Source organism: Zerene cesonia, unplaced genomic scaffold, assembly GCF_012273895.1.
Source record: "Zerene cesonia ecotype Mississippi unplaced genomic scaffold, Zerene_cesonia_1.1 Zces_u003, whole genome shotgun sequence".
NCBI classification, from domain to species: domain Eukaryota; kingdom Metazoa; phylum Arthropoda; class Insecta; order Lepidoptera; family Pieridae; genus Zerene; species Zerene cesonia.
The window spans coordinates 2,720,313-2,746,924 of record NW_024045133.1 but is presented as its reverse complement, the minus strand read 5'-3'; the positions used below and the strand labels follow the sequence as shown (position 1 = coordinate 2,746,924).

General features: G+C 35.7%; 4 protein-coding genes across 4 annotated transcripts in view; 2 read left to right on the top strand and 2 right to left on the bottom strand.

The window, feature by feature from the left end:
• The window catches only part of LOC119838473 (zinc finger protein 431-like), a 9,157-nt gene extending 5,937 nt beyond the window's left edge, over nt 1–3,220 (top strand). The window contains exons 6-9 of the mRNA XM_038364421.1: nt 3–45; nt 658–769; nt 1,918–2,022; nt 3,046–3,220. Of these exons, the coding sequence (XP_038220349.1) occupies nt 3–45; nt 658–769; nt 1,918–2,022; nt 3,046–3,204 (419 nt within the window). The 3' untranslated portion in view covers nt 3,205–3,220. The remainder of the gene's footprint in view (nt 1–2; nt 46–657; nt 770–1,917; nt 2,023–3,045) is intronic.
• A 978-nt stretch (nt 3,221–4,198) lies between these two features.
• LOC119838499 lies at nt 4,199–6,727 on the bottom strand. The gene has a single exon (XM_038364458.1). It carries the CDS (start codon nt 6,568–6,570, stop codon nt 5,836–5,838), a length of 735 nt encoding a protein of 244 aa, XP_038220386.1. The 5' UTR covers nt 6,571–6,727; the 3' UTR covers nt 4,199–5,835.
• A 1,637-nt stretch (nt 6,728–8,364) lies between these two features.
• Nucleotides 8,365–18,488, bottom strand: LOC119838498 (zinc finger protein 660-like). Its single transcript, XM_038364457.1, has 9 exons — nt 18,254–18,488; nt 17,008–17,556; nt 15,972–16,060; nt 15,092–15,214; nt 14,340–14,450; nt 12,780–12,986; nt 11,575–11,686; nt 10,067–10,171; nt 8,365–8,556 (listed from the first exon to the last, which is right to left on the bottom strand). Exons 1-9 carry the CDS (start codon nt 18,365–18,367, stop codon nt 8,410–8,412), a joined length of 1,557 nt encoding a protein of 518 aa, XP_038220385.1. The 5' UTR covers nt 18,368–18,488; the 3' UTR covers nt 8,365–8,409.
• Nucleotides 18,489–18,859: 371 nt separating this feature from the next.
• Nucleotides 18,860–26,612, top strand: part of LOC119838472 (zinc finger protein 234-like) — a 37,644-nt gene continuing 29,891 nt past the window's right edge. The window contains exons 1-8 of the mRNA XM_038364419.1: nt 18,860–19,097; nt 19,655–19,777; nt 20,538–20,975; nt 21,679–21,845; nt 23,186–23,257; nt 24,278–24,409; nt 25,721–25,798; nt 26,514–26,606. Of these exons, the coding sequence (XP_038220347.1) occupies nt 18,984–19,097; nt 19,655–19,777; nt 20,538–20,975; nt 21,679–21,845; nt 23,186–23,257; nt 24,278–24,409; nt 25,721–25,798; nt 26,514–26,606 (1,217 nt within the window). The 5' untranslated portion in view covers nt 18,860–18,983. The remainder of the gene's footprint in view (nt 19,098–19,654; nt 19,778–20,537; nt 20,976–21,678; nt 21,846–23,185; nt 23,258–24,277; nt 24,410–25,720; nt 25,799–26,513; nt 26,607–26,612) is intronic.

Sequence of the window (26,612 nt, the reverse complement as noted above, 5' to 3'; positions counted from 1 at the left end):
GCATCTCAGCACAGCGGTGGCGCACGTGCAGCGCCCGCCGGTCAAGTGAGTCGCGTGTTGGTTGTTGTGTTGTTGTGTGCTGTGTGTTGTATACAACACGTGTTCTCACAGTCGTTCACAACATTACATTAGATAATCCTTCCTACTAATATAAATAAATGCGAAACAAGCTGCGGCCCGCGGTTTCACCCGCGTAAGTCCGTATCCCGTAGGAATATCGGGATAAAAAGTTGCTTATATGTTATTCCAGTTGTCCAGCTGTCTACGTACCAAATTTCATAGCAATCGGTTCAGTAGTTTTTGCGTGGAAGAGCAACAAACACACACACATCCTTACAAACTTTCGCATTTATAATATTATTAATTTATTTATTCTTTATAGTACATATTACCGAAAAATAAATTGACATTGTGAAAAAAAAAGAAGACCATGCCGGCACATATGCACTATAAGGCGGCCTTATTGCTCAAGAGCAATCTCTTCCAGGCAACCTTTTTGTAAAGGAATGTTTAACGTGTACGCGATGTCACAAAGCATACATATTAGTAGGATAGTAGGATTATAGTATTAGTAGGACTAGTAGGATTAGTAGGATATGATATTTGAATGCACTGTGTTTATTCGTCATAATAAAATCGAAATATTACCATATGCAGGGTGCCATGCCCGGAGTGCGGCAAAATATTTTCTCGCAATGCGTACATGAAGAATCACTACAAGCTGGTCCACGTGCGTTCATCGTCACATTACTGTGAAATATGCAATAAGGTAATTAGTTATTTTATGCTTTTGACGTGACAACGTCTTAAATTAGGTTGCGGCTCGGAGTCACTCATGAAAAAGTGTAACGCCCGGTAACGTTACGATGAGTCACCGAACTATGATCGGTCCGCCGCGCGCGCAGCACTAGAGAATTAGGCGCATTGAATCGGCGCGTGCTTGTGTCTCTGTCTCTGTCTTTTTACTAAACAAAATATATTTTCAATAGTTAAAATTTGTGCAATTCTTATTTTCATTCAATTCCTTGTTCCTATTGTGCAATTTAATAATATTCATATCAATAAATATTCAACCGAGAAAAAGACGTTGTCACGTAAAATCTTCGGCCGTAAAACCGACTTTACAGGCAACCATTTTTTCTTATTGCTGTATATATGAAGTATAATAAAGTGTTAAGGGAAGTCCCGTGTCTCCTAGTGGGGTATGGGGCAGATGCTATCTGATTCACTGATCGATTTTCTTTATCGACAAGTAGGTGATCGGCCGTCGGGAATCGAACCTGGGACCCCGCAGTACGCTCAAGCGTTAACCACTGTGCCAAGGAATCGGTCGCAGTATACATGCTTTATGCAATTTACCTGACACAGTAGTGGCTGGCATACCTAGTAGTCACAATTATTTTATTTTATATAAGACATAATATACTAACATAGTTTTAAGAATTAATTGTTACTAACAAAATGAGTCTGAGTTGCTCGAAATTAAATAAAAATAATAAAAATAAATAATAAGAGCTGAAATTACGCACGCACACATACAATCAACCAATCGGCGATTTCGACCGGCCTGTGTGCGTACATAGAATCGCACGCACACATGCGTACATATCACACGGACATAGGAATACGGTATTTACTGAATCTGTCCCTTAGGCACATGAAACCGGAGGGGTGGAAGAGATTCGATCGCTGAGGCGAGATCACGGGTGGCCGAGAGGCTGGATGGATTTTGATGAAATTTGGTATACAGACAGGGTATGAGCTGACTTGGGTGATAGGATACCTTTTATCCCCCTTATATATTAGTATAATGCCCCTTTGGCTAAAACAGGAATATTGATATCCGGGCGAAGCCGGGAGCGTCGTCGTACGTATATAATATAATAATGGTTTCAGATTAATTAATTATTTTTCCAGCATTTCGTCAGCGGTTTCTCATTGAGGACTCACAGGAAATTTGTTCACGAGAAAACTGTGAAACCGAAGGACAAGATATGCGACGTGTGCGGAAGAGGCTTCCATGTGAGTGACGTCGCTTTTATCAGCTTCACCTGTATGTTTGTACAGTGGTGGATTTACCAGCAGGCTGAGTAGGCTCGAGCCTAGGGCGGCAGATTTTGGGGGCGGCAAATTTGGGGAACGAATTTTTTTTTTTTTTTCACCTCATAGAAATCAAAAAGATTTTTTTACCAAGTGTTCATTATTGTGTAAATAACATACATAACCCCGCCCATACATCATTGAGCTTCAATTAGCTCAAAAATATACCGAAAATTTATTTTACATGCAATTTCAACGAAATTGTTGCATTGTAAAAATAATGTATGAAATGACAATTGTTGAGGCAAGGGCGGCAAAAACTATTCAGCCTATACCCTGAAAATTTGTAAATCCGCCACTGTGTTTGTATGTAACTGAATCGTTTAGACTCCATTCGACCCCACTTTATACAGACGGGTTTGATTCGAACTTAGTACAACTTTAAGGATCGGTGACGATACGATATATTCATGAGTTAATCTGATTATTCTTATCGGGATCGCCGGGATTAAAATAATCCTCTTAAATAAACTCTATGACAACAAATAGTTACGAGGTTAAGCAACGATTGATTTGGTCACAAATTGGATGGGTGACCAATTTTCGCAGGTGCTCTTCAGCTAATTTGCACGAAACTCGAAGTGTTTTATCGATTTCTTCCCGGTCATCATCATCGTCATCAGCACATAGGTGTTCCCACTGCAGGGACATATTTATACTAATATTATAAAGCTAAGGACTTAGTTTGGTTGAACGAGTTAATCTCAGAAACTACTGGTCAGATTTCAAAAATCCTTTTCACTGTTAGATTGCCCATTTATTGAGAAAAGATATAGGCTACATATGTACCTCAGGCGAAGCCCGGGGCGGAGCGCTAATATATTATAGTTATAAAGAAGGAAAAAAAAAAAACAAAACACACACACAAATAATAACGTAACATAGAGAAAAACAGTAAATTTCGAAAAAAAAGTTTTCTAACAAGTTTTAAATTTGGAATTCCAGACGAACCGCACACTACTGAACCACAAGCGCACGCACACAGGCGAGCGGCCGTACAAATGCACGTACTGTCCCGCCGCGTTCGCTCAGTCGTACGCGCGCACCACGCACGAGCGGTCGCAGCACAAGAACGTCTCCGATGTGTTTATATTGCCGACTTAAATATATTATCGCGAATTTTGTGTTTTATTTCTTGGGATTCAGGGGATTGTGAGTTTTGAACAGTTTGATGGTTTTGATGAATGAGATTTTTCAGTAATGATGCTGGAGTATTTTTTTTTTTACTATTTCTTAAAATGTAAATAATTTAATGCTTTATTTTCAACGGTGTAGGGGAATTATAAAATTTATTTTTATTGTGGGAGACGATCATGCTTCGGCTCGAATTGGGTCAGTTTGCACCGGGGAAGTACCACACCCCCACAGAAAACCGGCGTGAAAAAATATCTTGCTATTGTGTTTCGTACTGTAAGTGGCGAAGCCGGAGGCTAATTTCCTTCTCCTAGCCCTTCCCAGTCCATTCCCTCTTTCCAGTCATCAATCCTTTCCTTATCCCTTAAAAGCGGGCAGCGCATTCTCAGAGGTCTCAGCCTCTGCGAGTGTTCATGGGCGGTGGTGATCGTTTACCATCAGACGAACCACTAGCTCAGTTGCCCGCTAGACATAAAAATAAGTAAATAAATAAAAAAAGCCCCAGGCTTTGTGTAGTCTAAGACGTTGTCGGTTATCATACATAGCGCCATCTATCCGAATTTTTAAATAGCAAACTACACTAGTAATTCAAACTCGCTTCATAACAAATCTCATGGAAATGCGATTTTTTCCCCTAATTGGTGGCCCATGGTACTCTCTAGCCTTCTAACTACCTGTAAATACAAAAAATGTATCAAAAACTGCTCCTCTGATATGTTCTTCATCAAAATCTCCATTGAACAGTAGCACTCAGTTATATCGCTGTGAATATATTAAAGAATTAAAAGCAAATAGGTGAAATCTCCTAGGGGGGTATGGGGCAGTCTGTATCACTGCTCGATTTTATGCGTTGAATCGCCATTTTACTAAGGTGGTCAATGAAAGTAAATAATGAACTCAATTTCTATATTTCATTAAAAATAAATATAATACATCACATAATAATCTAAATTAATAGATTCAGCCTTATAATACACATTAAGTCAATATTTAAAATATCACTGTCTAAACAAATAAACACCAGTAAATTAATAATGTTTCATCTCGCTCTTACAAAATAAAATGTTGATAAGTATGAGCGAGATAGCGATATATTCATAGCATTTTATAAAACAAGAATTTCGTACAATAACACTATTTTAAAATACGCCTGTCTCGCGGTTTTCGATTGATACAAAATACGAATGAGCAAGACAGATACATTTTTATTATTGCTCTTTATCGTTCTCGTTCGAAATTCGAAATTTGTATACATGCGAAATACCTAACAAAAAAAAAATTTGAAATAAAGTAAATTGTAATTCGAATATTTCCCGTTATAATTAATGAATTCGATACATTACTGCATAAATATAATTACATTGGGCGGCTTAGAATAGCATTATAACCGTATGACATGCATTTACCCATAATAGGTATTGCGTTTTATGGTATTATTGTTATTTTTTTATAGTAAACCATTCAGTAACCAGCATAAACATTATTTTTAAAAGAGCATGTTAAAAAAATCTGTTTATAAACTCTTTATGACATGCCATAATAGAGTTGGAAAAACAAATAACTGAAACTATTCCGAGCCTCTAAAGTAATTACATCAAATCAGATCTTCAATAATGGTAAAATTTTTACATAATTATTTCACAGATCCACTCAAAATGGCTAACAAACGAAACAAAATAGTTTTAAATAGCCTGAAAAATGATTATATTAAATTCTATACAATATAATTATGAAATTTTAAAATTTATCTCAATTATACGTAATATGCACATATTTTTTAATTCAAAACTTACTGTTAAAATTATTGCTTATGCTATCTCTGCTAGAAAAGTACAAAACAGGTGCCATTATTATATAATCTTATTTACACTAATTGGAACCTTATTGCTATTGCGATAAATAGTATTTTCCCTTGAACAAACTACCCACTACTAAATTTCAGCCGAAAGGGCAGTATTTGCCCCCAGCCTCATACACTGCAAACCCAAGTGATTTTAAAAACTCTGTACATTCAAAAAGGCCAACAAACCTTGAGAACCCATTGTAGTTACAACTCTTGCAGTACTAGGGAAAATGTGTTCTAGAGAAAAAATGATATAAGAGTCTTGGCCTCCGACAACAAGACTAATAATGCCAGCACGGAACCATGTTACCCGATCACTTTTGTGTAGTGCTAAATTGGTAGCTACTTGGTCCACCCAGGGATACTTGGAGCATTCAACATAGACCAGCAGCTTGTAGGCGACCAAGTAAGTTTACAAGAGGTTCTCATTCAGATTTAGTCTTTTTACATAACATTGACCAATTATTCGAAAATTTCTGATCTGATCTAATACGGAATACCTCATTCTGATTCATTTTCATTTTGAAACATCATTTTATTCCAAAATATTGGTTCAATTAAACCATCCCTAACATGAATCTAATATAATAACATAGGCGAGGTTTTATATTGCTATCAATATTCGAGGACTGGCATAACTCCAGTGATCCTAGGTTTTATCTTTCTAGCATTAATATGTGTAATACTTTAGGCTAGGCGAGTTTCCTAGATCACCTACCCTTTGTTACTTTGTAATTAGATTTAGAATAAAGTATGCGCTAATAAGACACTGGTACTTGAGGCATCATATTGGTGTATATACAGTGGTTTTCTGCTTTCATTTGCTCCATGGGTATGTGAGGCATAACATGCTGTGGTGCTTGATACTGGGGCGGCGCCTCTTCCGCTTTCTTCTTTTTCTCACACTTCTTGAACTTAATGCCTAATTTGTTTAATAATATTAACCGCAGGGACTCCTTACCGCCCCTATAGTCCAACTCGTGTTTAGCAGCTGCTAATATTTTGCCCAGCGTCGGCACTTCTTTACGTGATGTGTAACTATTAACGATACCGCGCAGTGCGCACAATTTGTAATAATCTAATTGCACTTTTGTTTTTCTTATACGCTTTTTCTTTGGTCCGGTCATTTTCGTCTGTGTCGCCTCCGCCCTCAAACCCTCCCTCTTTATACGTTTTATCGTACTCTCTGATAAACCAGTGGCCGCACACGCTCGTTTCACGACATTCTCCACTGGAAATGCGTAGCCCCTATTCTGTTTTTCGCTCTCGAAAAATTTTATGACTTTGAATATGATTTCACGGGCCTGCCCGTCTATCGCTTCTTTCTTCTTTTTATCTACTATTACTGGTTTCGGTTTTAACTCTACTGTATCAACTGGCTGTGGCAGATCCACTGGAACATGTTGCATATTTACTTGATTTATTTGCTGGTGATGGATATGTAGAGGTTGTAAAGAATTAATGACAGGAACTTCGTGTAAATGGTTTTCCATTTTGAATAGTTTACATGCGCCTAGCAAAGCTTCACGTTCTGATGATCGACATTTATAAAACCCTTTTCCATCAAATGTTTATATACGATTTCATAATAACAATAGGTTTAATATTTTGGTCAAATGGGACGCCATATCAAACATAAACAATATAGAGTAGAGTAGAGCACAGATTATATTTTTATTTTGGCAGATATACAGATGATTAATAATATTTCAAATGTATGTATACAAATTTTATGTTAAAAATGTTCGATAATATAATTTCACAAAATTCTTTAACGCATCTGAAAAGGCTAGGTAAGTATTATAAATTATTTCGTTTGAAAAATACATGAATGAATGTAAGAGCATTTTATGCGTAATTTTTTCATCAAATTGAATATTTGAATTTTATTATAGTTTTATTCTTTTCCAATAAAATTCTGCAATCGTAATAAGTACATAATAAAATGCTTGGCATTGAAATGGTGCGACATTTTTTATTATATACGTGTATAGTTTATATTCAAGGTAAATTAAATCCTACTTTCACAATGAAAATTAAATTAAAATATAAGGAAATGGTAGTAGCATTAAAAAACTGTGAACAGAATGTGTAATTAAAATTAGACATATATTAAATGAATTTCTTGTATAGTACTCAAAAAAAGGAATAATTTTCTTTTCACAGCTATCACAGCAACGGTAGATCCAAAAACTGTTAATCTAGAACTAGAAACGTCGTTACAATTCGATCCTAAATATGAATCAAATCATAGCATTGCAGACATTAAAACCTTTCTTATTCGACTACAAAACCTATTGAACCCTATCAAGGCCATGCTTGAACCAAATAGAAATAAAATAAGTGTTGTCATTGAAAACCTCGCAAGAAGAGTGAACAGTTATGATGATAAAGATTTCGAAAAAATTAGCAGAGTCTTTATTAAAGAAGTGGATGAACATATTAATAATAATATACTACTTTCGACTTTATTAGGTGATAAATATAGTTCAGTTATGAAATACATCCATGAAAATCCAAAGATATTAAGAATACACACAAGAAAATCGGACGAAAACAAAAACTATAAAGCAATTAAAGTGCTATTATCAAAATTGGATAAGTATTATGACAAAAGTGATGTAGAGAAATTGGATAAAATTGTGGATAAGCTAGAAAACGTTCCGAAAACAAATGAAGAGTTAAGGAAATTAGTGAAAAGCGCTTTGAACATTCTCGTTTTTGATAAATATAAGAATTTAAATTATACAATTAAAAGTCAACTTTTTGAGGAGCTTCTTACCATGCAGCGATACCTTAAAAGCAAAATTAACAAAGAAAACCCTGTTACTGGATCTGATATTGGTGATCTTGCAAGTAATAATGATAGAAAAGGTCAGGATGAAGATAAGGCACCCGAAGACAAGAATAATTCGAATGAAACGAACGAGGATGAAGTAATACTGAATAAAAACATTGAAATATTAATCGAAAACGATGATCTAAAATAATAAACATTTTATTTTACACAGAATAAACGGTAGAAAATTTAAAAACCGTAACCCTATTGTCTCTGGCATATCACTTTAATGAGTGCAAATTTCGTTTGAAATCTAATGTGACATAGTAATACCTTATTCCATTTATGTACCCTATATAATTTTCTAACCTTACTATTTCCAGTCACAAAAAATATGTCATAAAATCTCTTTAATGCGTAAAACAAAAAAAAAGACCACTCAAAAGAAAGACAAACAAACAAACAAACACAACCGCAGTTATATGTTAATAAAAAAACAATTTTCATCAAACAATTTATTATTGTAATTAAAACACATGCAATAACAGCCTGTTTAGGAATTCTTCCGTTTAGGATTATGTAACAATTTCTTATGTGTATAAAGCGCAGCGGAGTGCGCAAATGTTGCGGGACAGAGCGTGCAATGGAGCGGCCGCTCGCCTGTGTGCGTGCGAATGTGACTTATGAGGATCGATGTTGACTGCAAACAAAAAAATTGGTAGATTTTATGGTAGACACTCGCGTGGTACGTGGTACTGGGTTTCACCCACGTAAGTCTGTACACCCTAGGAATATCGGGATAAAAAGTTGCCTGTATGTTAACCCAGTTGTTCAGCTATCTACGTACCAAATTTCATTGCAATCGGTTGAATAGTTTTTGCGTGAAAGAGCAAAAAACACACACACATCCTTACAAACTTTCGCATTTTTTTTTTATGTCATAGCGGGCAACTGAGCTGGTGGTTCGCCTGATGGTAAGCGATCACCACCGCCCATGAACATTCGCAAAGGTAGTGCCTCTACGAATGTGCTGCCCGCTTTTATGGGATAAGGGAAAAGGAAAGGATTGACAATATTAGTAGGACTAGCTTCGCCCCGCGGTTTCACCCGCGTAAGCCCATATCCCGTAAGAATATCGGAATATAATAAATAATTGCTTGTATGTTAATCCAGTTATCGAGCTATCTACGTACCAAATTTCATTGCAATCGGTTCAGTAGTTTTTGCGTTAAAGAGCAACAAACATACACACCTTATCCTTACAAACTTTCGCATTTATAATATTAGTAGGAGTAGGATTAGAACAAATTGGAAAAGTCAACCCTCTCTCGCTCTGTTTATAGATGCAGTCCACAATAATGTTATAAAGAGGAAACTTTGTATGTTCGTAACACTTTCACGCAAAAAACTATCGATCGAAAGGATCTATTTCAAACATTATTTCATCATTGGAAAGCTTCAACTTCACTGAGTGACAGGCTATATATATACCCAGGGCGAAGCCGGGACTAACAGCTAGAATCCTCTATGTTTGAAGAATTCAATAAGCGCAAAGTTTTATTAAATATATCAAAAAATACGTTACCGTTTTAAAAAATCTTTCACTATTACACAACTATATTCTCTATGCTTTAAATATTTATCACTGGCAACCCAAGTACAATTAACTAGTATTTCCTTGTGTTTGATTTTACGCGAGTATTATACATTTAGAAATTAAAAACTTTTTAACGGATTTTAAACGCTCCCTGGTTCAAACGGTCAGTCTCCCCGTGACCACGCTCGCTGTAAAGTGTTCGAAACGTCGGGTTAATAATATAATCAATAAATCGCGTTCAAAATCCGTTAAAAAGTTTTCAATTTCTACAATTAACAAGATGAACGTCATCACCATCAGCCCATATATCCCACTGCTGGGACACAGGCCTCCTATGAGGGTTCAGGCCATAATCCACCACGCTGGCCAAGTGCGGGTTGGCAGATATCACATGTCGTCGAACTTTTAATTTTTGGACAAGCCGGTTTCCTCACGATGTTTTCCTTCGCCGTTTAAGCAGAGGCGATGTTATCCACATGCGCAGATAAATTGAAAAATCAATTTTTTTCCTGCACGCTTGCCCGGTCTCGAACCCCGACTTATCGATTTTGAAGTCCGAGGTTCTCACCACTTAGCCACCACTGCTTTTTTTATTTAGATAAACGTAACTCACCGTAAACCCCCGACCACAATGGTCGCACATTTTATTCCGCGGCGGGCGAACCTTCTCATGTACGTATTGCGTGTGACGCTTCAATCCGGAGTGGCATTTGAACACCTGTATTTGTCAATAAATATATATATACATTTTTTGAAGTGAAAACTTCTTTAGGCGCGTTGAGCGTTTTGGTAGAGGGTAAAATCCTCGGTTCGCGTCACCGACATGCTAATGATAATAGTATATCTATAGATATGGAGAGCCAGACTAGCGCACGCGCAGTAGCCTGTGTACACGTATACACTAATACATCGACTATTTCTGAATGTATTATGTGCGCGTACATAAAAAATTTCATATAATTTTTGCATATAGTTTTAATTACTCTCAACTTAATAGTTCCGTTTTCACTTCTATCGGCAGTCCCACGACTGCTACTGTTTTTTTTTTATTTTATTATCAGAACAATAAAAAAATTAACAAGTTAAATGTAGTGTAGTAACTAAAGAAAAACCATAAAGGTTAAAAGTAATGTGCGTTTACAAATAAATTTACAATAGTACAATTACGCTTATTACTGTATGATTAAGTAGGTAGCTAGTTTAAACATACCAAAACAATACATTCAAATTTATATCATTCAAGTATAATGTTGCGTTTATAACGCATTTTGCCCAATCAGAACTATTATTTACTAGCCATGACTAGCTCTAACTACGGAAAGGTCCATAAAATGCCATGAACTTATCTTTGGAATGGCGAAAAAATTTATTTAAGATATTGTTATTGAAGACTACTTCAAGTGCTCTGTGTGTATTTTTGTCATTCTAAATTCAATAATTTTATATTCCTATACTTTAATTCTAAAATAAAGCTCTCTAAAGCGTCTAGCGCTTGTCCCCGCTTCGGACGGATATCAAGATTCAAGACTCATGTTTTATCTCAAGGGTTTTTTTAGTAATCGTGATAAAAATGATATATGACGTGATATCCTGCCAACCAAGTCAGCTCATACCCTGTCTGTACACCAAATTTGATCAAAATCCGTTCAGTAGTTTCAGCGTGATTGTGACAAACGGACAAACATCCAAACAAACAAACTTTCACGTTTATAGTATTAGTGTGAGTGTCATTTCAATAGTTAAATATATTATGTTCTGAAACAAATTAAACCCCTTCAATTTCCCAAGACCAGACCCTATATCAGTCTAATTGAGAACCTCATAGTTGTTTAAAGTCAGTTGATAAGTATACGATATAATAAAAAGTTTAAGAAAGTTAGTTAAGTTTGTTGAAAAATTATTATTTTTTTTTTGTTTTTTTTGTATCACTGTCGCATTGGGCTTGTCCTGTTATGGCAAGTGATTTTTTATAAATAAATAAAAATAAATAAATAAAATAAAAACAACTAGAAAGAAAGAAAAGAGAGAAAATACTTTTAATCACAAATACAACACCTTACAATTAATACATTTTGAGAATAATAAAAAAAATAAATAAAAAACTAATATTAATAACATTACCTTCGAGCATTTATCACAAGAATACTTGCTGTTTTTCAAGTGATCGAAGTCGATATGGTCCTGCAGAGACCTTTTCTTGAGAAATTTCTTACCGCACTCGTCGCATATGTACCTAAAACATTTATAAATTCAAGATATTCCAGTCCGCCCCGGCTTCGCCCGTGGTACACACATAGCCTTATCTAACGGTGAAATTATTCTTCGAAACGGAACAGTAGTTGCTGAGATTAGCGCGTTCAACCACACAAACAAATAAACAAACTCTTCGGCTTTATTAGTATAGACTAATTTTAATTTTTAATTTTATAGCATTGAAATGCTTTATAAATGAGAAATTTTGAAAGAATAGAAAAAATTTGATCACGAGGCAGGATTCGAACCTGCGTATCTTGCCTAACCGTAGCAACGCCTAGCCTCTCGGCCACCCGTGATCCTGCCACAGTAATCGAATTTCTTCTACTCTTTCGGTTTCATGTGCCTAAGGGGCACCCCACGCCATCTATTGAGATGATTAAGAACCATCACAAATATATATAGTAGACTAGTTACGCCCCGCGGTTTCACCCGCGTAAGTCCGTATCCCGTAGGAATATCGGGATAAAAAGTTGCCTATATGTTATTCCAGTTGTCCAGCTGTCTACGTACCAAATTTCATTGCAATCTGTTCAGTAGTTTTTGCGTGAAAGAGCAACAAACACACACACATCCTTACAAACTTTCGCATTTATAATATTAGTAGGATAGGATTAACAAGCTTTTATTAGCTTCACCTCTTCAATGTATGTTTGTATATGACTCCTTTAGATTCGATTTTGCTCAACTTAAAACGGACGGATTTAATTCAAATTTTGTGCACGATCACGATCCTTTATTGTGTAAAATTTTACAGCAGAGGCGTTAAAGGTTGATGGCCAACTATACATTAGTAAAGAATTAAGAAAGGATCGACGAGAGAAATAAAGGAAACGTCTGGGAAGGGTAAAGAAAAGGATATTTCAGTTCTTGTGCTTTGAGTGAGTTTTCGAAGGTACTATTATATCATCTTTGCTATTGTCATAAATAAGCTATGTTAAGCAAAGTTTTGTTTCTTTTGTATGAAATAGTTTTTAGATTTGTTTTCCTTTTTTTATAAAAGAACTCCGAGTTCTATTTGGTGTGAATAAATAAATAATTATGTACCTATCATTAATTACCCCACAACTCACCTCTTGACGTCGTCGCTAACGTGTTTCGAATGCATCTTCAAATGGTTCAGGAGCGTGGTGTGCGTGCGGAACGTTCTGTCGCACGACTCGCAGTACGCGTGTGTGTGCGTGTGGGTCTGCGCGTGCGCGAGCAGGCTGTTACGCCGCCGGTAGCGCTTGCCGCAAACGTCGCACGCGTGCACGCGGGCCAGCGCTTTGTGAATCGTTCTATGTAATGTATAGAATTCTAATGATTCTTTATTCTTAGTGAGAAAGAGACAGTTTGACTCGCATGAGAACTGATATTTGAATAATGCGTAAAATTTATATTTCACTAGCTGTTCGCCCGTGGTGCATATATACATCTTTAAAATCGGTCCAGTAGTTTTTGAGTTTATCCATTACAAACAAACAACAAATATACAAAATCTTCCTCTTTATAATATAAGTGTAGATTTAAAACGACCCAGTACGGGTTGTTGAAAGATAATCTCAAGATGTGCTATCGCTAGATATATGTTCATAGTGTACAGTATATTCCTTTAACCGAAAAATTTTCATGAAGAATCATCATCATGGAATGTCGTCGCTTAAGAACCACAGAACAGTTCCTTAGCATCATTATTGTGATACATTTTTCATGAATAATTAATATGTTAACCTGTGTTTAAAAGTAAGTCTTGTAGAATTAATATATCTTATTTATTAAAAGAAAAATTCCATTTTTACCACATTTTTTAATGACTCCTATCTTATGGTCGTAGCATGAAGTTCTATAGTCTGTGGCCTTCTTCAATAAAGAACTATACAATACAAAAAAAAAGTATTCCAAATCGAATCACTATCTCCTAGGATAACCCATTCATTACGTTAGTATTAGGTACCTTTTTTGTTTTATTCTTCCGTCCTTCGAAATTCGAAATATTAATAATATTGCAATGTTATGTGCGGGAAAATTAAAAAAATGAAGTTATTGGTAGCATTTAACACTAGCATACCCGGCCACGCGCTGCTGTGGCTGAGTAATAATGAAAAATATTAAGATTATAAATTATTGGGATAATTAATCGAAATAAAAACTATCCTATATCTTAGGTTGGACCAAATTACATATAAAGTGCGAAATTTCATCGGAATCGGTTGAGTTGGTGAAGAGTTCATTGGGAACGTACATCATGACACTGGATCTTTATATATTTAACATATAAGGTAGCTTCTATAAAGGTTTCATAATATAAATTTTAACAAAACACAAAACAAGCCATAACAATAACAGTTATTTTAAATAATAAGCTATTATTCGCGTATCGTATGTATTATACAAATTATATATTTAGAAATTAAAAAAATTTTAAAGGATTTTAAACGCGTTTTATTCATTATATTATAAGTATCCCCGTGACCACGCTCGCTGTAAAGTGTTCGAAACGTTGGGTTAATAATATAATGAATAAATCGCGCTAAAAATCAGTTAAAAAGTATTTAATTTCTAAACGTATAATACTCGCGTAAAATCAAACACAAGAAAATACTAAATTATATATTTGCCGCCAAAACACTAAAAAAAAAATAATAACTCACCGCATATGATTCTTCAAGCCAGTTGTATTAACAAAGGTGTTGCCACACTCTTTACATTGCACGTTCGCCGTTCTATGCTTGTCCATGTGATAGCGGTATCGACGGTTCGAACTGAGAAACACACATCACTATATAGTATAAGAAAGAAAGAAAATACATTTAATCACAAATACAACATTTTAGCTTACAAATAATACATTTTAAGAACAATTAAAAAAAAAAATACATTGGATATACAATATATTCTAATATTTGGATAGTATTTGTGATAAGGTGGACTACTCAGCATTTGCCTCTCCGTATTGTCCGTAAGTCATTTTCTTTGTATGCTTAAATATTTAAAACTACGCAACGGATTTTGTTTCTTGTTTTCTTTTCCGCGGGCAAGAACTAGTAATTCTTTATGAATTAAAGAAAAGGAAAAAATTCATTCAAAAGGTAGATTTTGCGTTATTGTATCACCACTCGGCCGACCGGGATCTTATTTCAGCAAACGAATTTCTTTTTTAGTTCATGTGCCTTAACATTAAATAACATAAACTTGGTATTTTATAGGGAACAACACAATTTGAGTTAATTTTTAAAAGTAAAAAAAAATCTTTATTAACGACAAAGAATTATCAAAATAGGTTCACAAAGTCAAAAGTTCTGAGGTTCTGAGGGACAGATCCAAAAAAATACAGTCTGAAAACCTCATCCTTTTTTGAAGTCGGTTGAAAAGCACCTAAAATATAATAAATATGGCAACTCACTCGGTACTATAGTCGCATAATTTACACGAATACTGAACTGGAATGTTGCCATGCTTCTCATTATAATGTTCCAAAATCGGGTAGACGTTTTTACTGCGTTTGCCACACTCGACACATTCATATCTGGAATGTATTAAATGTAATTACTGTAGAAAAATTTTACAAATTAGGAATAGACATTAAGAATCTATATATATATAAAAGAAAGTCGTTTTTAGTTACACTATTTATAGCTCAAGAACGGCTAAACCGATTATGTTGAAATTTGGTACAAATATAGTATTTGAATTAACACTCGAGAAAGGGCATAGTATAGTTTTTATCCCGGAAAACGACCGGGAACGGTAACTTTGCCGGTCTTTATTTTCTGCGACTACGCGAGCAAAGCCACGGGCGGAATGATAGTTAATTATAAAAAAATATTTTTCTTTATTAACATGTAGACATTACAAGGTTTCAATAAAGCGTTAAAAATCGTTGTGTCTAAAGGAGGAGTGTATAGATTTTATTCAAACGTAGTTTGAGTGCGCAGACAAAACCGCCGGCGGCAGCTAGTACTAAATAATAATAATAAATAATAAAATTTTTATTTGGATAAAAACGTTACATCTGCATGTATATGCATCCTTAGGCTCCTGAACTAGTGTAACACTGTGTCTCAGGAGCCAGAAATATACTGTACTAGCTGCGCCCCGCGGTTTCACCCGCGTAAGTCCGTATCCCGTAGGAATATCGGGATAAAAAATAGATGTTGGCCGATTCTCAGACCTACCCAATATGCTTACCAAATTTCAGAGGAATCGGTCTAGCCGTTTCGGAGGAGTATGGCAACGAAAACTGTGACACGAGAATTTTATATATACTGTATGTAATTTCCTACCTTCTCATATGCCGTTTGCAGTGTTCGTTAAATGACAACTGCGTGCTGAGTACCGACTTGCACACCGAGCATACTAGACTGCCGTCAGTCTGAAATAAAATGTTTTAGCGTATATTTTCTTTATAAGATACACAATTTTGTACTGTATCTTCTATCTCTCTTAAATAGATATATTTCTAATTGAAAGAAAGAAGAAAGAATGAACGTTTATTTTACACCACATAATGTTTACGGACGTATAATAAAAAGGTGGACTTATGACTGATCGGTGTGGTGCTAAAAAGGGTAACTGCTCAGCATGTGCTGCGCGTAATGCGCAGCGCTGATTTTTAGTAGCCCCTTGTTTGAGTGCCAGTCAGAAGATGCACATATAAACATGCATACAAACATACTTATAGATATTTAAAATGCAAATTGATATTTATACTAGATTCTACTTTAATATTATAAATGCGAAAGTTTGTAAGGATGTGTGTGTGTTTGTTGCTCTTAAACGCAAAAACTACTGAACCGATTGCAATGAAATTTGGTATGTAGACAGCTAGACAACTGGAATAACATGTAGGCAAGTTTTTTTCCCGATATTCCTACGGGATACGGACTTACGCGGGTGAAAACGCGGGGCGCAGCTAGTATTATGCATATTTATTGCAAATTATTATAAAATAAGATGAAAAAAGGAAACAAATTATAAAATTACTAAATTAAAAATTGTAAAAGTTACAATTAAAAATTGATGTGGTAGAGTTAGAGCTGTCTGCCCTAACACATAAGTAAAATCCCCATCATGGGGCTATGGGGTATGGGGCAGATGATATACATCCGTTTCACTGATCGTCTTTCGTCATGGACGAGAAGGTTACAACCTTCATCGTCTTGCCAGGCCGAGACATTTTATTTTGTGTGAGTCTCCACTTGCAATCGAACCCATGAGCCCTCGGTTCTACGCTCACGCGTTAACCACTGTACCCGGGTGAAGTTACAGTAGAGAATGCAGTAGTGGTAAATTATTAATTTAAAAGTTAATACGCCTTACCGCATTATGTTTCTTATCCATATGTTCGTTCAAACTCTCTTCAAACTCAAACGCAACTATACAATCCGCACATTTGTACGGCAACTGCAAATATTTCTTATTGCGTGCCTCCTCCAATCTCTCATTTACCAATTCGTCCATAGATATCGTAACGATATTTATTTTCCCCTCGTAATTTGCTTGAAACTGTGTGCGTGGTTTCTTTTTCTTAGCTGGCAACATTTCCATAGTGTGTGAGTCATCTACGGTCGATATATCAAACGGTTCCATTTTCGAATCGCTGTCATTCTCGACTTTCACTTCAATTTCAATTTCGATTTCTTTTTTAATTTCGTATTCCAATTTTTGGTCTAACGATGTCCACGTTAATTCGACATTTGATATTTGACATAATTTAAATGGAGTTTTTGTGGACTGCATATTATGTTTATTTTGAAGAAGCCGTACATTTAGTAATTCGTTGTTTTTTTCTACGTATTTTTTAAATTTATCTATTTTTATCAGCGTCGAGTGACAAATATCGCAGATATTATAATTTCCGTATGCTAACTGAAATAATTTAAAAATTATATTATTGAATGAATGAATGAATGAATAAAACTTTATTGTACACACCAATAGGAAAAATGTCAAAAGCACAGACTAAAAATACAAGTTGCACAATTATTATGATACGGGTAAATCTTATATTACTGATTTTTAAAGAACGCATGACATATAACAAAACTATATAATTAATATTATTTTTACGTCACCAAAATTAACAGAATACAACGAATGTTGTCTGGAGGCGATAACTATAGCTGGACAACCGGAATGATGGATACGGACTTACGAGGGAGAAACCGCGGGGCGCAGCTAGTATGCAATATGCATATTATTATATGTTTTTTCCAATCATTTTAGATACAGCCTTTGTTATGGCATTTTTTTGAATTAAATAAACAATCTGACATTGTTTATTTTCGTGTATAGCGTTCAATAAATAATTCGTAAATCCAAAGTGATACAAACAATTCAATATACAATTATTATTAAAATCATATCAAACTATGCAAAAAGGTTAGTATCTTATTTCCCAACATTAGAAAAAAAAACTTAATGTAATCGCCATCTTGTTACAAGACGCCAATTCTAATACAACATACTATAAAATAAAGTTTTATGACAATGTTTGAAAATAAGCAGTTTAGTATATTTCTGAAAACACGGACTTGAAAATTTTGTAAATTACGATCATATTTACCTTATTATTAAGAAGACTATTCAAAATATACGTAAAATTGCATTTCGAAAGGCTTCTAAGGTTTTGTCTTTCCTCATGACAGCAAATGCAAACTTTTTGTAAAATTAACTCCATTATAACTTTCACAATTAAATGCTAAAGTTCATTTTATTAAAGGAATACTTTTTATTCAGAATTTTATAAAACAGTAAGACAAAACTGTCCAATATTCTGGTTCACGACTATCAACAAATAAAAAAAGTTGTGCAGTAAACAGTTAGGCTTTGGTGTTGCCTTTAAAAAAATATTAATTGCAATTGTCAGATTATTAATTACATATAATATAAAATTATCTCACTATTTTTGTTTTGAATTTATAATGAACACATTATATCGCCGTAATTATAATACGAATTATTAAGAACCTTTTTTTAATTCGCATAAAGATTTTTACAAAAACCGTTTATAAATTTATTTCGATTAAGGCTTTGAATTTGGTTTAATACGTTTTAATATTTTTTATTTAATTTATTGTATTCAAAATTTTCATATTATCAAAATGCAGTAAAGTATCATGACTTATTTATTCTTTATGGTGTTCTAGCTTTTATTGTCTGTCAAATGAGATACGTCATACATTTTGTTTATATTTGTAGTGCCGCTATAAAAACAAATTTGAAGCAATATTAAATCCATATAACAACTAATTACTTTAAGTTTATTATGTTTGCTTTAAATATTTAACTCTAATATGGATCCCTTATACAATGATATATGCTACGGATGCTTGAATTCCGAACGAAAAATATCGATTATAAATGATACAACTTTAAAGGAATGTTTTTTAGATATATTGAAAAATCAGGTAATTGGACGATTAATTTTTGAATTAAAGCAATATTATTACCATAATATGTATATGCATCATAAAATGTGAGTCAGAATATAAGAAAGGGGGCGCTATAGCGATAGGATTTCCAAAAATTTTCAAAAGTATTTTGTTATATATTCGTTGCGCAGAGAGAATACATGGACACATAAATATCCCATTTTTATGTAAACCCTTATTGCTGAAAATACTTTTACATTGGGGGTAACGAAAAAAAAACACCCGCCGCGATAGCGCCCTGTTTTCTATGCTCCGATTAAAATATTTGTAGTTACTGTATCAGGTTGAGTGTGTAAAAATATAAAAATACATTGGGACGATAACACAGAGGGGCTATTCTGTACTTAGCAGTATTAATTTCAGTGGGGGACAGTGATGAGAATGCTATACAGAGCTCAGTCTTATTCCCACACTGGAATTAACACTGCTTCAAGACATCACGGTAGCAGTAGGTAGTATTAGTATTAATAATGTTACATACTCAGAATGAAGCTTATGGTATAGAAATATTAATGATGTAATATTTGTATCAGGAATCCCAAATGAGGTTGATACAGCTTTGTTTTGAATGTGCTGCGATACTGGTTAAAATAAAAAAGTTCCAGCAGAAAGTGGTATTTAGTGTACAGAAGATTTTGAACGACTGCGTCAGAAAGGTAAGGTTTTCTCTTCATACATAAGTTTGCTTGTTTCATGTATGCTCATAAAACTGAGTCTTAAAAAATTTACATCATCTTTGATATCTATGTGATTAAATTTTTATATGGTGTGTGTGAAGTCCCATGTCCCCTAGTGGAGTATGGGGCAGATGATGTACATCTGTTTCACTGATCGATTTTCTTTACCGACAAATAGGTGATCAGCCGTCTGTGCCCTGCCAGAGCGAAACAATTTTTTTTGCATCCACACCGGGAATTGAACCCAAACCCATGGAGGCAGTCAAATTTTTATATGAAAATACATAATAAAATAATTGGAATCATGTAACATCTGTTATATTTACCCATTAATTATTCAAACACATTTACTCTATTTTGAACTAGTTCTAGTAGGGAAAGAACTTTAAAAACTAGGATCTTAATATATAAGATGAAACGGTGATTGACAGACTAATCTATCAACGCACAGCTCTAACTACTGGACCAATGAGGGTGAAATTTAGCATGTAGATAGCCACTATTATGTAAGCAGGCCCTAAGATAGTAATTTGATAAATTCTATCCCCAAGGGGATAAAATGGTGGATCAAAGTTTGCACTATGAGAATTGATTGTGACCATATGTTGCCTGCAGGCAATGTCTGTTATACTATATTTTATCTACAAACCTCTCTCTATTTACCACTGGCAATGCCATCCAGCTACCACAAGAATCTTGTGGTACTGTATGTTGATAGAACATTTAATTAATCTTTCAGAGTCTATCACAAACGTCACTGCAATCAAAACCATTGTTTTCTATATCAATCTCGGATGAAGACAAGAAAGAAACCAACTACGAAATTATAGATACAATAAAATCCGAAATTGATGACACTAATGACGGAACGGAATTTAATGACAAAATAGAATATAGTGACACATTAGAATATAATGACAAAGCAGAATATAATGATGATAACAATGATAATTTTTCAAATGAACTCGAAGAGGAAATTTCCTTGGACGTTATTGATACGGGCGAAAGAGATGTCTACAAGGAGGTTAGGTTGAGTAAGAAAGAGATAGCTGATGAAAGGCAAGCTAAAAGAGCGAGCGAGGAATACATCAATGCTATGTTCAAGTGTGCCTTGTGCGTTATAACATTCACAAATAGAGAAGATTTCGATGAACATACGAGTGATAAACATGAACGGGTAAGTGAAAATATCACTTCCATACTACCTGTATCCCGTGGGGTCTATCACCCAAGTCAGCTCATACCCTGTCTGTATATCAAATTGCAATAAGTTCCGTTTAGTAGTTCAACAAACATCCTACTCCTACTAGTAGGATGTTTGTTCCTTCCTAAAGAAAAAAAGAAATTGAATCGAAAGTTTGTGAGGATGTGTGTGCGTTTGTTGCTCTTTCACGCAAAAACTGCTGAACCGATTGCAATGAAATTTGGTACGTAGACAGCTGAACAACTGAAATAACACATAGGCACTTTTTATACCGATATTCCTACTGGATACGGACTTACGCGGGTGAAACCGCGGGGCGCAGCTTAATATTCGACTACTGTGTACCACAACGATTGTGTGAGCAGTGGCGTAGCTATCATAGGGCCAGGTGGTGTAGTGCACCAGGGCCCCGGAGCTCAAGGGGCCCTCTAACCTCAGCTTTGAAAGAGGGGAGGAATGCGGAAAGAGGGGAAGAGGGCCCGATTCTTTCCCTATGCACCAGGGCCCTTGTCCCTCTAGCTACGCCACTGTGTGTATGAGGTTTATTTAGTGTGTTGTAAATTAGATCATTTTTTATTAACTTTACCTTATATAAATAACTTTATTTTCTTTCTTTCTTGTATTTTCTTTGATTAATGTAAATGTTCCGTCCATCATGTGGAAATGTTTTTCACAGAAATCGAAATTTCAATGCGCCATATGCAAGTGCGCGTTCAACTCGACGATATCGTTCAAATACCACAGCCGGCGGCATCGCTCGCGGTTCGAATGCAATGCGTGCGCGCAGCGGTTCGCCTACAAGAGGGACGTGATCAAGCACTATAATATCGTGCATTGCGTTGGGTGAGTGTTTGTTTATTCATTCAATTATTATTCGTTCATTCGTTAATTCGTTCATTCGTTCATTCGTTAATTCGTTCATTCGTTCATTCGTTCATTCGTTCATTCGTTCTTCCATTCTTGTCATTATAAGATCACTTTTCTCCAATTATAACGTAGACACCTAAACTTAGGTTACCCTCTATTCATATGATAGTAGGGCCTCTTTGTAGTCTACTTCGGGCACCAGTCTCTCACAACGTTATCCTTTCACTTATCTGTATTTTTAAGTTTTTGTTATGTGCTAATGTTGTGAGGACTGAATAAAGATGATTTTTTTTATTATTATTATTCACTCATTCGTTCGTCCATTCATTCATTCATAAGTAATACAAAAATATGATAATAATAGTAACAGAGGATTTTGTATACAGGCTTTTTCTACCAATATAATTGTATGTGTTTAACAGTTTCAATAAAGACTTAATTTATATATTTATTATTATTTATTTGACCATTTTTTTACTGTAACTATTCCCGAAAAAGTAGAACTGACTGACTGACTGCTCTATCAACGCACAGCCAAAACTACTGGACTAATAGGGCTGAAATTTAGCATGAATATAGCCATGATGTAGGCATCTATCGCCAAGAGAATAAAATAGGGGATGAAAGTTTGTACCATGAAAATTTATTTAGACCACGCGGGCGAAGCTGCGGGCAATAGCTAGTTTAGTAGTAGTAATACAATACTATATACTTTATTTAACACATATAAATGAGGAAGATTAACAAACAAAGAAGAAAACATGAAAGGAAAGAAATATTTAAAGGTAAATAGGCGGCCTTACCGCTTTTAAGCGATCTCTGCCAGGCAACCTTTACATATGATATTATACTTTGTATTAATTAATTATGATATCGAATATATATCTTCTCTATCTAATATATAAAATTCTCGTGTCACAGCTTTCGTTGCCATACTCCTCCGAAACGGCTTGACCGATCTTGATGAAATTTTTTGTGCATATCGTGTAGGTCTGAGAATCGGCCAACATCTATTTTTCATACACCTAAATGATAAGAGCGAGGCAGAACAACGTTTGCCGGGTCAGCTAGTAAATATATAAAGTTCACGTGTCACAATGTTAGTTATCATACTCCTCTGAAACAGCTACACCGATCCTCATGAAATTTTGTGTGCAGATACTCAGACCTAACCTATGGTAGGTCTGAGTATCTGCCAATGTCTCATTTTTTTCATACCCCTAAATGATAAGAGTAAGGCAGAACAGCGTTTGCCAAGTCAGCTAGTATATATATATGATTGTTTTTATAAGAATTATTGTTTTTTTTTTTTCCAGAATTGAACAGTATTCAAACGAAAATGAAGATAATAAATTGAATGTGCAACCAGAGACCACCTCTGATGTTAGGTAAATATTATTATCCATACATTGACTAACAATAATTGACAATATTTGGTTTTCAATAAATTGGTTTAAATAATTTTAGTGTTATATGTATATATATATATATATATATATATATATATATATATATATATATATATATATATATATATATATATATATATATATATATATATATATATATATATATATATATATATATATATATATATATATATATATATATATATATATATATATATAACTTCCATCAAAAATGTGGTCTATTGTGTTCGCAAAAGTATATTTAATTTTTAGTTTTATGGCATTGAAATGAATGAAGCTTTATTAATAAAAATAAAAAAAAAAAAATTCGTATTCGTATTGGTTGTGATGGTTCTTAATCATTCGATCGGTTACTGTGGCGGGATCACGGGTGGCCGAGAGCGCTAGGCGTTGCTACGGTTCGGCAAAAAGACGCGGGTTCGAATCCCGCCTCGCGATCAAATTTTTTCTATTCTTTCGAAAATTTCCCAAAAGCACTTTCAACTAAATCTATCCTCTCTCTCCCCGCTGCGTGATCACAATTGTTTGCTATCCCTTAAAATATGTCTCATCTACTAAGCATTTCATAGCTTAAAAAAAAAAGAATAAATAAATAAATAATAAATAAAAGAAAAAAAGCAGTGGTGGCCCAGTGGTGAGAACCTCGGACTTCAAAATCGATAAGTCGGGGTTCGAGACCTGGCGAGCGTGCAGGAAATAAATTGATTTTCCAATTTATCTGCACATGTGGATAACATTACCACTGCTTAAAACAGTGAAGGAAAACATCGTGAGGAAACCGGCATGTCCGAGAATCAAAAGTTCGACGACATGTGACATCTGCCAACCCGCACTTGGCCAGCGTGGTGGATTATAGCCTGAACCCTCATAGCAGGCCCGTGTCCCAGCAGTGGGAACATGATATAAGGGCTGATGATGATGAAATAAAAGAAAAGAAAAAAAAAATCCCAAAATTCAATTCACTTCAACATATTCCAGCACCAAATCGGACACGTTCACGTGCGACGTGTGCCGCAAAGTGTTCCGTTGGCGGGCGTCCCTGCGGAAGCATCTGGAGCGACACCGCATCGAGAGCGGCCAGAAGCGGAAGCCGTACTGCGAGCCGTGCAAGTGAGTTTAATTATCCCCATATTCTTTTCCTCACCCTTCCCAGTGCTTTCCTTCATTCCTCTCATCAATCCTTTCCTAATCCCTCCCCAATTAAAGTCGGCAATCCATTTATAGAGGCGTAAGGTCTGCAATGGACCTTACGCCTCTCTAAATGTCCACGGGCGGTGGTAGCGCTTACCATCAGGCGTCCCACCAGCTCCATTGCCGACCACGACATAAAAAAAAAATAATCTATACTTAATATTATAAAACTTCAGTTTGTTTGTTTGTTTGTTTGTTTGAAGGCAGTAATCTCAGGAACTGCTGGTCCGTTTCGAACAAATCCTCTCAGTGTTAGATAGCCCATTTATTGAGGAAGGCTATAGGCTATATATGTACCACAGGCGAAGTCTTATCATTTAGGGTTGTAAAAAATAGCTGTTGTCCGATTCTCATAGGCCTACCTGATTTTCGTCAAAATCGGTCAAGCCGTTTCGCAGGAGTATGGCAACGAAAACTGGGACACGAGAATTTTATATCCATACTTGAACAGTTTGTTTATTTGAACGCCTTAATCTCAGGAACTGCTGGTCCGTTTTGAACAAATTCTTTCAGTGTTAGATAGCCCATTTATTGAAGATGGCTATAGGCTATCTATGTATCACAAGCGAAGCAGGGGCGCACCGCTAGTGGATAATATTTCTTTGAGTGCATGAATATGATAGTAAAATATCACACACACATGAGTGTCACTTGAATTGAGCGTTACTAGACATGGGTGTCGTTAATTGTAAGTGTTATTTTTTATGTGATATCGCGCAACCGATCTGGTGGTTCGCCTGATGGTAAGCAATCACCACCGCACATGAACAGAGCAGAATTAGTGCCGCTGCGCATGCGCAGCCTGGGTAAGGGAAGGGAATGGGGTAAGGGAGAGTAGAAGTAGGGTATTGCCGCTGCGCATGCGCAGCCTGAGTAAGGGAATGGGGTAAGGGATAAGGAAAGGGTTGACGACTGGAAATAAGGAATGGATTGGTAGGGGTGAGGAAAAATAAACGGGCCTCTGCCCTGCCCCCCCCCCCCCCCCCCCCCCCCCCTCGCCCTACGAAATACAGCAGCATGCTGCTATGTCACGCCGGGCTTCTGTGGGGGTGTGGTACTTCCCCGGTGCGAGCTGGCCCAATTCGTGCCGAAGCTTGCTCGACTTGCGCAATAATTGATATATTAATTCTCATTTTTAGTTTTACAGCATTGAAATGCTTTATAAATGAGAAATTTTATTTTTTAGGATTTGAAAAGAAAATTCTAATAATATATTAATTACTATTTCAGATTGTATTTCGCGACGACGTCGAATTTGAGAAAGCACGTGAGCGCCAGTTCCAAACATCAAATACAACTTAAACTTAGGTAATCATCATCATCATCAGCCCATATATGTTCCCACTGCTGGGACACAGACCTGCTATGAGGGTTCAGGCCATAATCCAGCACGCTGGCCAAGAGCGGGTTGGCAGATGTCACATGTCGTCGAACTTTTGATTCTCGGACGCGCCGGTTTTCTCACGATGTTTTCCTTCACCGTTTTAAGCAGTGGTGATGTTATCCACATGTGCAGATCAATTGAGAAATCTATTCATTCCTTGCACGTTCGCCCGGTCTCGAACCCCCGACTTATCGATTTTAAAGTCCGAGGTCCTCACCACTGATCCACCACTGCTTTTTTACTAACTTAAGTAAGTTTAAATGTAACTTGTTTGTATGTGTGTGTTTGTTGCTCTTGCACGCAAAAACTACTGAACCGATTGCAATGAAATTTGGTACGTAAATAGCTCGACAGCTGGAATAACATATAGGCAACTTTTTATCCCGATATTCCTACAGGATACGGACTTACGCGGTTTTCTGTTACGGTGTGGTACTTCCCCGGTGCCAGCTGGTCTAATTCGTGTGGAAACGTGCTCGACTCACACATTAAATTATGATCACACATTAAATAATACAGATCAATTTCGTCTTGCAGCAAATAAATAATACCGATTAATTTCGTCTTGCAGCAAATAAATAATACCGATTAATTTCGTCTTGCAGCAAATAAATAATACCGATTAATTTCGTCTTGCAGCAAATTAAAGGACACGCCCATCCCGTCGGAAGACAAGGACGGATATATAAAGAATATAGAGAGCGTCGTGAACGAGTCGCGGCGGATGTACGCGTGCGC